Here is a 13,383-nt window from a genome sequence, read left to right as displayed (position 1 = left end):
CTAGGCCTCCACACTAAAGTAGAATCCATGCATCTGACCTCTGTTAGAGCGGTTTTGTTATGTCTGATATGTTATATTCTGAAAGAGCCTGTGTGCACATTACACCTTGACGAATTGCTTATCCTGTCCACTGTATCCTATGTAGTACACCCAATATGGCTGTCTCACCTGGTTCTCTCATGGTTAGGATGAATAATCTGTGAATCTAATGGCTCTGTGGGTATCCTTTATATAGCATCCCACCCTCCGTATACTGTTTTCTCCATAGTTCACCTATAAGTCTCCAGGTTTTGTTTATCCTGCCCAGGATAACATATGTAGTGCACCCTACATGATCTAGGTCATAATTTCCCACCCCAGTACATCATAGCAATAAAGTTTGCTTATCTGGTCACTTGAAACACATAGTGCCTCAATGGGTATTGATAGGATAAATGATATGTAACCATGCTGATGACTGTGTCTTTTTAATTTGTCCTGTTTATTGTAACCTCTATAACTGAATACGGTATTATCCTCTCTGTAACTATTTGTTGTGTGCCCAAGTAGCTGTTACACCTCCACTATACTACATGCTCTTACACTCAAATGTGAAGTGCCTTGAGTCCTCATAGTCTCTTGAAAAGACATGCTCAGAACATCCATGAAGCAAGCTCTCCCGGGCCAAAAGGAGGCTTTCATGCATCACATTTTTTGAATGACCAGTAGCATTGGAAGTGTTATGTGTGTCCGCTGCGACTCGCTGCTTGGCGACCTTGATGCTGCTGCGGCTCTTGTCTGTATATGTTCTGGCAGTCTCCTAGCAACTAGGATGCTGGCTGCTATGTGCAGCAGCACACCTGTTTGGAATGCCTTGTTACCAGACTCCAGCCTGATATTTCTTGTGATTTGTCTGGCTCCCTTTCATTAGGCATTCTGTCCAGTACCTGTTGCCCTAGTTCTGCACCTAGGGTGTCATTCTGACCTGATTGCACGCTGCCGTTCATCGCAGAGCAGCGATCCAGTCAGATGTGCGCATGCGTCTGCGCCTGTAGTGTGGCGGCTTATTGCTGACAGCCAACGGCGGTCGCTGGGTGAAAGGGGGCGGTACATGGCTGCCATTTTGTAGGCGTGGCCGGACCGCGCAGGGGGAGGGGTGCAGCGGCTGCGTGACGTCACACGCAGCCGCAGCGACACGGGCAATGACGAGTAGCTCCTGGTCAGCACGCAAAAGCTGTGCTGGCCGGGAGCGACTCCTGAAGTGCAAAAGCATCATTGCTGTGTGATGCTTTTGTATTTCTGCGAGGGGGGCCTGACATGCGGGGCGGACCAGCCCTGTGCTGGGCGTCCCCCCGCATGTCAGTGTGCCTACAGGGCTACGCTCAGGTCTGAATTAGGCCCCTAGTCAGCTTGTCATATGGTCGCTGTACACTGTACAGTTTCCAGTCTGCCTGTCTGTTCCTGTACCTTAGCCTCTCTTTCCTAGACCTGCATCCTGATACCCTGCCTCAGTCCTCATCTTTCCTAGACCTGCATCCTGATACCCTGCCTCAGTCCTCATCTTTCCTAGACCTGCATCCTAATACCCTGCCTCAGTCCTCATCTTTCCTAGACCTGCATCCTGATACCCTGCCTCAGTCCTCAGTGTGCTGCTTCTGCCAGTCCTGCTCCCGTGCCCTGCTGGATTATGCCATGCGTCTGTGTTCTATGTTTATCTCAGCTCTGTGTCCTAGCCTTGCCAAGACCCCCCAGCTTACCTTCTGTGTCACATTCAGTCTATGTCCTGTTCCAGCAAGTTCCTGTGGAATCATCTTGCCGGTTCAAGTCAAACCTAGTCCTGGTTCCTTGCACATCCAGCCTGTGTGTCTGTGATCACCTATTCCAGCAACCTACATTAATTTCTGCTGTTCCCCTAACATCATGTCTGCAGCTACCTGTTTCTAATACACCCAGACAAATTCTCAAGTCATAGTTTAGCTACTCTGTTCTATTATGTTATTTCAAGCTGCGGCCTAGTCACAATTCATACAGCAAAACCCTGCAGTTGTTTGCAATTTTGGCAGCTCTCGGCCTGATTTCAGTTCACACCCTGCTCCTGATTGCTTCCATAGTTAACCATTGCCTTGCTGTGATTCCACTACACACTCAGCTCCAGATTGCCTTGTTGTGTATACAGTTATCATTAAGTCCTGCTGTCTTCAGGCACATCAGCTTAGCCTGTATTACCTTGTCAAAGTCTGTTTACTATAATAGAAAAAAGAGTCTGTTTACTGTTAACCCCGGCCTTGCCGAGTCATTCTGCTGCTACACTCCAGGTTACTACCTTGTGGTCTCCAGCCTATTATGTGAGCCCCTACTGATAGAGGTTTAAGTCCAGGCAGCATCTCAAGTACCGGTGACTGCATACAGCTTTAAGGGAACAGAAGCACCTGGTATTGGTGGAAGACCTCTCACCGGCTCTAGGGGTCTCACACAAATAGTGCTGGAGTTCCCTAACAGGAAGAGGCAGAAAAGTATATGCAATGGGAATGCTCCAGCTACCCCCAGCATTTGATCTTTTTGTTCTGTCAAGGCATGAATGTGAGATATAAGAGAGATTGCACCCCAAAAAAATAAAGGTGACCTGTCAATTTTATTCCAAAGACTTGGGCACTCCAGTCCTTTAAAATTGGTAGTGCTCACTATCTATCTACAGATTCTGTACATACAATAAATTAAGGAACTTTAGGTTTAAAGTGACAGCCAGAAGGTTTTATGTAGATAATCTGGATTCCTGTCCCAAGAATTCAGAGGTTGCATTTGTAACATGGACCAGCTTCTTGCTTCATTAATGAATCTTTGCAGTATGTTGACTGGCAAGAACACCTTGCAGATAATGCTATAATGTGGCATCGAACTCTATTCCATAAAACACATAATCCTTTGACAAGATGACAGCTGAGATTCTCACTCATTTGTAATACAACCAATGCCTCAATATAAGCCTCTTAAACTACTTATGACTTTCTCAAGGTGGCACAAGAGCTCTGATTCTGACCCTTCTTTTAGCAGCCAGATATCTAGATATGGTTTGGCAGAGCATTCCTGAATAACACAGACCTGCTGCTACAAAACTCAAGACCTTTGTATACGTTCTTAAGAGTGCGGCATAATCCAAATGGCATGGCCTGGAATGGAGTTTGGTTTTACATCTAGGTTATGTTTATTGCTGTTTTCAAAAATATGTGTAAGAAAACATATTGTGCATGAGGGTGCAGTGGCGCATCTACATAGGCCTCCATTAAACTGAATGGTATCATGAAGACTCCCTTCATTTGGTGATAGACTCCGCGTTGAACAGTCAGTCTGTAGCCTTCAAATGCTTCTAGGGCAGGAAATAGTTTGTAATATGTCCATTGATACCGTAGCTGCGTGGAACTTTGCTGGAGACTCACTGATCTAAAAAATGTCCAACTGCAGCTACAGATAGAATTCCCAACCCAGGTTTAGCAGCATCAGGCCAAGCAGGAGGTGTTACTGAATGCACGTGGATGGTGAAGGGGGGAGGGGGGGGGGGGCTGGGGGCTGGTGTCAAACACATTATCCACCACTAAAGTAAATGGAAAGTACAAGCAAAGTGACCTGGCTGACGTGTCTGGATCTGGATATTGGGTCTGGAGGAGATTTACCATTATTCAGCCTTATTTGTTAAACCAGTATATAACAAGTACTAGTTTCCAATCTATCTGTTCAACACCTTAACCTTGAAATTGTGTGTATGTATACATGCACTTAAGGAATAACTTATCTGAGACTAGTTACCAGCCCATCACAATGACGGAACATGAATGTAATGTCCGTGCCGGCAGTGGTGCGTGCCCGAACGGAGCAACATTTTAATTGCTCCATCAGGTGCCATCTATTGGCCGACGATGTGCCAAACACTTCAATTCCCCCTATAGAGGTGAGGAGCAGCATTAGCCTTTTATCATATAGGATTTATCAACAATAAACTTCATTACTACTAAGATTTGTTTTGTTCCTGTAACCTGCAGATTAAAGCTTGCACTTCTAATATACTATATTAGATTATGTATGTTCAGAGGTTAAGGCCTATGTTCTGCCCTCAGTGCTCTACAACCAGCTGAACCAAAGTAAGCGGCTAGTAGTATTTAGCCAGGGTAATGGACACTGCAACGCCCATAAAGACTGACCCAGAGGGGCAATAGGCCACTTTGCTGCATTGTTGACCCCCATGGGCAGTTAAGTAGCTAGTGGCAAAGCAGCACCAGTATGGAATATTTAGTGATGACTAGTTACAGTCAATCCAGCAAAATCCCCACAAAGTGTAGGTGGCGGGGTGGCACAGCCCTAATTATGTAGCAAGGGAATGGGTGATAATGCATTATTTCAGGAGATGAATACAACAATATATAATTGCTGTGTGTGTGTGTGTGTGTGGGGGGGGGGGGGGGGGTGCTTTGGTATTCGCCATGCATTTGTCTAGAGCGATCCAGGTAAAGAGGAACAGTATGGAAAACAACAGAATGCTTCCCGTAAGAGGGCAACAGAGAATTTAATTTTAAAACTCATAGGGGGAACAGAGTTCATAATGATGTACCGCTGTACATCGCTGTTTAATACGCAAACAATTTTTGCTCATTTTCCTGCGCACCTCTATAGGGCACGAGGAAAAACAAGTGAGATTTTGGTTGCCGAGTGCCTCTACTGCTCCTTTGCGGCGGCACTGTGTGGCACATCCCTAGTAACCGCTGTGTGGCACATCCCTAGTAACCGAATTCCACCCATATAGAAATTCTGCAGGAATGGCTGTGATGCACGTGACATAGCCAATTACATGCCTAACATTTCATTACACAATCTTCTCACCTCTAGTTTGTTATTAGCACAGCTTAAAAGGACCATGTTGGCTCTGTCTATCTCACTGAAAATTGGAGTCCAAGGCCAGACATCATCATTTGGTACTGGCCACCAGCAAATGGCAAGGTCTTGTACGCAATTTATTGCAAGGGAGCGGTTTAGGTGCCTAACCTTTGGTCCTGGTATCTCTATATAAGTAATCTGTGGAGACAAAAAAAAGCTTGTTACAAGACAAAATTCACTTACATTGAATGATGCATTCATCTTAATGGCACTCATGGGCTTTATTTTACTTTATATCACGAAAAGATTATTAAATAACTGTAAGAAGATTGTCTAAATTATCTAGATTCTATGAAGGTACTAGTATAGCAAACTGCAAAGATCCCCAATTAATACAGGCAGATAGTCTGACTTGTCATCCCCTTCATTACTATCTCCTCCCAGAGATTTCTCATCATCCTTACTGAAGTACAATCATCTATAAAATCAAGTGGTAAGGGTGCATATATTTAGGGGATACATCTTTGGGGGTATAGCCAGGTCTAGAAATGAATAAATTAATAGAAGATATGCAGTCGACATGTCATCAGTCATAACGTCGATATTCAAAATGTCGACACTGACAATGTCAACATTAACATTACACTTAGGGTTACCCTTAGGTTAGGGTCAGGGTTAAGGTTAGCATGAGGGATAGAATTACACACAAAAAGACAATGTTTACATTCCAACAATGTCAACATTACATCAGTGTCAACATGGTCAATGTCGCCGTAATGTACCACACCCGTATTGAAATAAGGAACAGAGGTAGCAGGCACAATCCTCTTTATTTGCTCACAGTCTAAACAAAAGATGGCAGAAAACCAAATAATTTCCTGGAACGAAGCACAATTAAGTGGGAGGCCACAGTCCCTTTTACTCTACTGTTTTATTCTGATTATTTGTGTTTGCCTGAAACTTCTGATTATAAATTATGTGTATTATTTTACTTTTTTTAGTTGACACTAGGGGGGTCATTCCAGGTTGATCGCTTGCTACGGATTTTTGCAGCGCAGAACGGGGCTAATCTGCGCATGCGTTTGCACCGCAATGCGCAGGCGCGTCGTACAAGTACAAAGAGCTTTGTGGTTTTGCACAGGTTCTAGCGACGCTTCCAGTCGCACTGGCGGATGCAAGCAGATTGACAGGAAGTGGGAGATACTGGGTGGCAACTGGCCGTTTTCTGGGAGTGTTCGGAAAAACTCAGACGTGGCCGGGCGTTTGCTGGGCGGGTATCTGACGTCAATACCGGGTCCTTCGTCGCAGCAATCATCGCACAGAATAAGTAACTACAGGGCTGGTCTTGTTCTGCACAAAATGTGTTTGCAGGCGCTCTGCTGTATAAGCGTTCGCACTCCTGCGAAGCAAAAATACACTCCCCCGTGGGCGGCGACTATGCGTTTGCACGGCTGCTAAAAAGTAGCTAGCGAGCAATCAACTCGGAACGAGGGCCTAGAAACAGCCATTTTTTGGAGGAAAAAATGGGTGCGGTATGATATACAGGCAGACGGGATGCCAGCTATCAGTATTCCGACAGCAGCATGCTGGGAGGCCTTGCCCTGCGATGGGCGGCCCCCGGTATGTGAACCCAAGGATTGCAAATTCTGCTACTTGGCAGAATTTGCAATCCTTACTGATTCAGGCCCTATAGACTAAAGACCTTTTCAATTTTTCTATTTATGGTATAGTAACCACAAAACAAAAATAAGCACGTGTTTCAGGAGCCTGTCAAGACTGGGTGTATAGTGAGATAAATTAACTCAATATTTATGTAGATATATTTATTCACCTACAGCTCCCTGTAGTGTATTAATAGATGTAGTCATGTCCACTGGCAGGTTCTAGTCTGTACCAAATTGAATTCCTTCATAACATGAACCAATGTTTCAGCATAGCCTGTGCTTTCATCAGGAAATTATCATAGAATATGCTGAAATGTTTCCACACAGTGCTTCTTTGAAATTTCTTATAAGTGCTGTGGAACTATCCGCTAGTGACTGGAGCACTACATATTGAAGAATGAACAGGCACTTTTATGCAGTAGCTACTTGGAATGCCCGCCATTGATCTATGAGCCCTTTCACTATTGCAGACATAATGAAGGAGAAAGGAGGACAGAGAGAACACATTTTCAGTGGCGTTAAAGAACATTGTTTTGTGAAGCTTAGTAGCGTTGACCATTTAACACCAGGATGCACTTCCATGTCCATAACTGAGCCAAAGGAGAATTATATTTATAATTTGTATAGATTAGAAGATTTACAGCAGAGTTGTCTAGGGAAATAGGGCTGGGGATTTGACTGCAAGAGATGGAAGTCCATGCAAAAGTCTTACATTGTTACCTATGGTTCTTTATAAAACATGTCCCAATTCATGGCATAAGAACTAAATATTTATTAACAAGATAAAATTAGAAATGAATCAGGCTGCAGCACCAGTTATTGCAAACCAGAGGCAGGACAGGCGAGTACATGTTTCCCATTAACAGTATAGAAAGCATCAGATTACCCAGTAAAGGCGAAAGCACTTAAAAATTAATTTAATGCAGAGATGTATGCATTCTATTTGGGCTGTAATCCTTTAACTCCATGTGGTCTCAGAATTCAGACAATTTACCAATCTGCCGTCCAACATGCCTGGCCACAGGAGCAATTCAGCATATGGCCCGGTCGGTGGTACATATAGGCAGATGTACCAATGTATCTGTAACATAGATTGGCATCTGCCATGTGTACATTGGTATATGTCTGAACAACGTCGTTCACAGACATACTGGCTATACATGAGCCGATGTTCCAGCCGATGCACCATTCATTGGCTGTATGAACGATTACCAGCATTACATACTTTCTGTTATAATAACCTAGGTGTTACTTTTCCAGTGGCAAGATCCTATAGTAATCAATGCATGCAATCACTTAGAGGCAAATAGTTTGAAGCTGTTAGATTTTGTACAGGTTGAAGGCACTGAGGAACATTTTCCATAAGCACAGAAATGATGCTTCCAGTACTACATGGGATGTTCACACTCTCATTAATACTTAGGAAAATCTAATTCTTGCCTTGAACAAGGCGTCTGCCCAGAAACTGTGTTTTTTATTTGAATTGCTCCAGGATAAAGCATATCATTTCTCTTAGGATTCAATTGTACTAGAAGCAGCATTCAGGAACTGGACAAATAAATAACAGCACTGATATAAAGTAATAAATGAATGCTGCAGTATGGGGTGGAGAGAAATACTCAGTACCATTAAGAAACGAGGAATGACAGCATCACAATGTCTCAGAGCCGGGAACAGTATGATTTCCCAACTGACGGGATCCCGGCCCCCCGGAGGTCAAAATACAGACACCGGAATCCCAACCTCGAGCGCAGCATGCCCGCTCGCCAAGCTTCAGGGCCGGTGGTGACATTCGGTCACCACAAGGTTCTATTCCCCCCTTGGGTGGTGGTGTGGACCACCACCCAAGTGGGGTTACTGGCCGGCGTATAGGATTCCGACTTTCGGCATTTCAATGGTTATCGGGATTCCAACGTCGGGATTTCGACCGTTGGGATCCCGACAGTCAGGAATATAACTGCATACCCTCAGAGTCACCACAACCCTGAAACTATGGAAATATCCCTTGACAGCTGTAAGGCTGTATAGGTTAGCACAACACGTGTACGTACCAGTTTGTTGAAAACATGGTAATGTGTAACCATATTACTTTCTTCCACTGCTCGGCATTCCATTGCTTGAAATCTAGCACCGCTTAGTACAATGTACAATCATTTGGAAGACTTCTGGATGAAGTCCCCACTCTCCCGGGTGGAGGTCGTGTCTGCTGAGAAAGTCTGCTTCTCAGTTGTCCACTCCGGGAATGAACACTGCTGACAGTGCTAACACATGATTTTCCGCCTATCGGAGAATCCTTGTGGCTTCTGCCATCGCCATCCTGCTTCTTGTGCCGCCCTGTCGGTTTACGTGAGCGACCGCTGTGATGTTGTCTGACTGGATCAGCACCGGCCGGTGTTGAAGCAGGGTCTAGCCTGACTTAGGGCATTGTAAATGGCCCTTAGTTCCAGAATATTTATGTGTAGGGAAGTCTCCTGACTTTTCCATAGGCCTTGGAAGTTTCTTCCCTGTGTGACTGCCCCCCAGCCTCGAAGGCTGGCATCCGTGGTCACCAGGACCCAGTCCTGTATGCCGAATCTGCGGCCCCCTAGAAGATGAGCACTCTGCAGCCACAACAACAGCGACACCCTGGCCCTTGGAGACAGGGTTATCCGCCGATGCATCTGAAGATGCGACCCGGACCACTTGTCCAACAGATCCCACTGGAAGATCCTTGCATGGGACCTGGCGAATGGAATTTCTTCGTAAGAAGCTACCATCTTTCCCAGGGCTCGCGTGCATTGATGCACCGACACCTGTATTTGTATTAGGAGGTCTCTGTCTAGAGACGACAACTCCGTGGACTTCTCCTCCGGGAGGAACCCTTTTTCTTGTTCTGTGTCCAGAACCATACCCAGGAACAGTAGACGCGTCGTAGGAACCAGCTGCGACTTTGGAATATTCAGAATCCAGCCGTGCTGTTGTAGCACTTCCCAAGATAGTGCTACTCCGACGAACAACTGCTCCCTGGACCTCGCCTTTATAAGGAGATCGTCCAAGTACGGGATAATTATTTCGGCCATTACCTTGGTAAATACCCTCGGTGCCGGGGACAGACCAACGGCAACGTCTGGAATTGGTAATGACAATCCTGTACCACAATTTTGAGGTTCTCCTGGTGAAGAGGGTAAATAGGGACATGCAGGTAAGCATCCTTGATGTCCAGTGATACCATTAAATTTTCCAGGCTTGCAATAATCGCCCTGAGCGATTCCATTTTGAACTTGAACCTTCGTATATAAGTGTTCAAGGATTTCAATTTTAGAATGGGTCTTACCGAACCGTCTGGTTTCGGTACCACAACATTTTGGAATAGTAACCCCGGCCTTGTTGAAGGAGGGGTACCTTGATTTCACCTGCTGGAAGTACAGCTTGTGAATTGCCGCCAGTACTACCTTTCTCCGAGGGCAGCAGGCAAGGCTGATGTGAGGTAACGGCGAGGGGGAGTCGCCTCGAACTCCAGCCTGTATCCCTGTGATACTACTTGCAGAACCTAGGGATCCACCTGTGGGCAAGCCCACTGGTCCCTGAAGTTCCCGAGACGCGCCCCCACCGCACCTGTCTCCACCTGTGGAGCCCCAGCGTCATGCGGTGGACTCAGAGGAAGCGGGGGAAGATTTTTGATCCTGGGAACTGGCTGTCTGGTGCAGCTTTTTCCGTCTTCCCTTGTCTCTGTGCAGAAAGGAAGCGCCTTTGACCGGCTTGCTTTTCTGAAGCCGAAAGGACTGTACCTGAAAATACGGTGCTTTCTTAGGCTGTGAGGAAACCTGAGGTGAAAAATTTTCTTCCCAGCTGTTGCTGTGGATACGAGGTCCCAGAGACCATCCCCAAACAATTCCTCACCCTTATAAGGCAGAATCTCCATGTGCCTTTTAAAGGCAGCATCACCTGTCCACTGCCAGGTCTCTAATACCCTCCTGGCAGAATGGACATTGCATTAATTCTGGATGCCAGCCGGCAAATATCCCTCTGTGCATCCTCCATATATAAGACGACGTCTTTAATATGCTCTATGTTTGCAAAATATTATCCCTGTCTAGGGTATTAATATTATCTGACAGGGTATCAGACCACGCTGCAGCAGCACTATTTATGCTGAGGCAATTGCAGGTCTCGGTATAGAACCTGAGTGTGTATATACAGACTTCAGGATAGCCTCCTGCTTTTTATCAGCAGGCTCCTTCAAAGTGGCCGTATCCTAAGACGGCAGTGCCACCTTTTTTGACAAACGTGTGAGCGCCTTATCCACCCTAGGGGATATCTCCCAACGTGACCTATCCTCTGGTGGGAAAGGGTACGCCATCAGTAACTTTTTAGAAATTACCAGTTTCTTATCGGGGGAACCCACGCTTCTTTACACACTTCATTCACTCATCTGATGGGGGAACAAAACACTGGCTGCTTTTTCTCCTCAAAAATAAAACCCCTTTTATGTGGTACTTGGGTTCATGTCAGAAATGTGTAACACATTTTTCATTGCCGAGATCATGGAACGGATGTTCCTAGTGGATTGTGTATATATCTCAACCTCGTCGACACTGGAGTCCGACTCCGTGTCGACCTCTGTGTCTGCCATCTGAGGTAACGGGCGTTTTTTGAGCCCCTGATGGCCTTTGAGACGCCTGGGCAGGTGCGGGCTGAGAAGCCGGCTGTCCCACAGCTGTTACGTCATCCAGCCTTTTATGTAAGGAGTTGACATTGTCGGTTAATACCTTCCACCTATCCATCCACTCTGGTGTCGGCCCCACAGGGGGCGACATCCCATTTATCGGCCTCTGCTCCGCCTCCACGTAACCTTCCTCATCCAACATGTCGACACAGCCGTACCGACACACCGCACACACACAGGGAATGCTCTGACTGAGGACAGGACCCCACAAAGTCCTTTGGGGAGACAGAGAGAGAGTATGCCAGCACACACCAGAGCGCTATATAATGCAGGGATTAACACTATAACTGAGTGATTTTCCCCCCAATAGCTGCTTGTATACACATATTTTGCCTAAATTTAGTGCCCCCCCCCCCCCTCTTTTTAACCCTCTGCGCCTGAAAACTACAGGGGAGAGCCTGGGGTGCTATCTTCCAGCTGCACTCTGAAGATAAAATGGCGCCAGTGTGCTGAGGGAGATAGCCCCGCCCCCTTTTCGGCTGACTTTTCTCCCGCTTTTTTATGGATTCTGGCAGGGGTAATTTATCACATATATAGCCCTGGGACTATATATTGTGATGATTTGCCAGCCAAGGTGTATTATATTGCCCTCAGGGCGCCCCCCCCCCAGCGCCCTGCACCCATCACTGACCGGAGTGTGAGGTGTGCATGAGGAGCAATGGCGCACAGCTGCAGTGCTGTGCGCTACCTTGTTGAAGACAGAAGTCTTCTGCCGCCGATTTTCCGGAACACTTCTTGCTTCTGGCTCTGTAAGGGGGCCGGCGGCGCGGCTCCGGGACCGAACACCAAGGTCGGGTCCTGCGGTCGATCCCTCTGGAGCTAATGGTGTCCAGTAGCCTAAGAAGCCCAAACTACCACCAGTTAGGTAGGTTCGCTTCTTCTCCCCTTAGTCCCTCGCTGCAGTGAGTCTGTTGCCAGCAGATCTCACTGTAAAATAAAAAACCTAAAATATACTTTCTTTCTAGGAGCTCAGGAGAGCCCCTAGTGTGCATCCAGCTCAGCCGGGCACAAGATTCTAACTGAGGTCTGGAGGAGGGTCATAGTGGGAGGAGCCAGTGCACACCAGGTAGTCCTAAAGCTTTCTTTAGTTGTGCCCAGTCTCCTGCGGAGCCGCTATTCCCCATGGTCCTTACGGAGTCCCAGCATCCACTTAGGACGTCAGAGAAATAAGTAGGAGCAATTTCAAATTAGGCTGCCCTATTTTCGATGTGAAAGAACGGCAGATCAGCAGTCCAGGTACAATAGTTTATATTTTGGTGTGCTTGTGTGGTTATTTGGTTATACCACCCTAATACGGGCAACATCATCACGTTACCTAGTGGGTAGTCAATTTAGAAAGTGGAAATTGAGACTGATACCATTGTTTGTGTTGTGGTTTGTGCTTTGAGCATCCCGTCTGTTGGAATCCTGGCAGTAAGTCCATACAAGTGAAGGCTTGGAGGGCCACATGTATCCATCTAGCCACTCCACTGTCCACTTAAAACTGATTGTCATCCCATATATTGAAAATATCTGACTCTAATTTCACAAAAACATCTGCTAAGCCTAAAGGGTCACATACCTTTGCCACTCACAGATATGTGATATTGAATCATTTTCCTTAATAAAAAAAATGAGCATGTCTAATTTTTTTATTTTCTTTACCTACTTTTAGGACTTGTGTGAGGTCGTTTTTGGACAAATTTCATCAGAAACAGAGAAAATTCAAAACAAACTTTCAAGGAGCACTGTATAATGCAATTAGTTTAGATGCATAGAGCGGGAATCAATTCTTTTCACCCCTTTCCACCACCCGTTCTGTTTCTGCCCTCAGGGGCATGGTATAATCATTTCAGCTCGCTAACCCCGGAGTAGGGAGGTACCCAACCCTTTACACAGCTAAACCTGATCACTATGGGCGCAATATGCGCGATAACGGAGATCATTTTAGAAAGGAAATTGGGTGTGATATATCATTTGAATCCCATCCATAATGTCTGTCTGTATTTAGACAGTTGCAGGTATATGGAATACATGACCAATGTAGCATTGGATGGCATACATTTTATTTACTAACCGTTTCTTATATAGCGCAACAAATTCTGTTGCGCTTTACAATTGGAAATAACAATGATATAACAAAACTGGGTAATAACAAACAGTCATAGAGGTAGGAAGGCCCTGCTCACAAGC

General features: G+C 45.9%; 1 protein-coding gene across 12 annotated transcripts in view; it reads right to left on the bottom strand.

The window, feature by feature from the left end:
- Positions 1–13,383, bottom strand: part of WDPCP (WD repeat containing planar cell polarity effector) — an 804,278-nt gene that overhangs the window by 441,867 nt on the left and 349,028 nt on the right. For all 12 annotated transcript variants that reach the window (XM_063918461.1, XM_063918450.1, XM_063918455.1 and 9 more), the window contains one exon: positions 4,849–5,040. In XM_063918461.1, coding sequence (XP_063774531.1) covers positions 4,849–5,040 — 192 coding nt within the window. The remainder of the gene's footprint in view (positions 1–4,848; positions 5,041–13,383) is intronic.

The sequence above is a fragment of the Pseudophryne corroboree genome, chromosome 4 (genome assembly GCF_028390025.1).
Source record: "Pseudophryne corroboree isolate aPseCor3 chromosome 4, aPseCor3.hap2, whole genome shotgun sequence".
In the NCBI taxonomy this organism is placed as follows: domain Eukaryota; kingdom Metazoa; phylum Chordata; class Amphibia; order Anura; family Myobatrachidae; genus Pseudophryne; species Pseudophryne corroboree.
Note: the sequence above shows the minus strand (reverse complement) of the source record. Positions and strands in the feature narration are given on the sequence as shown.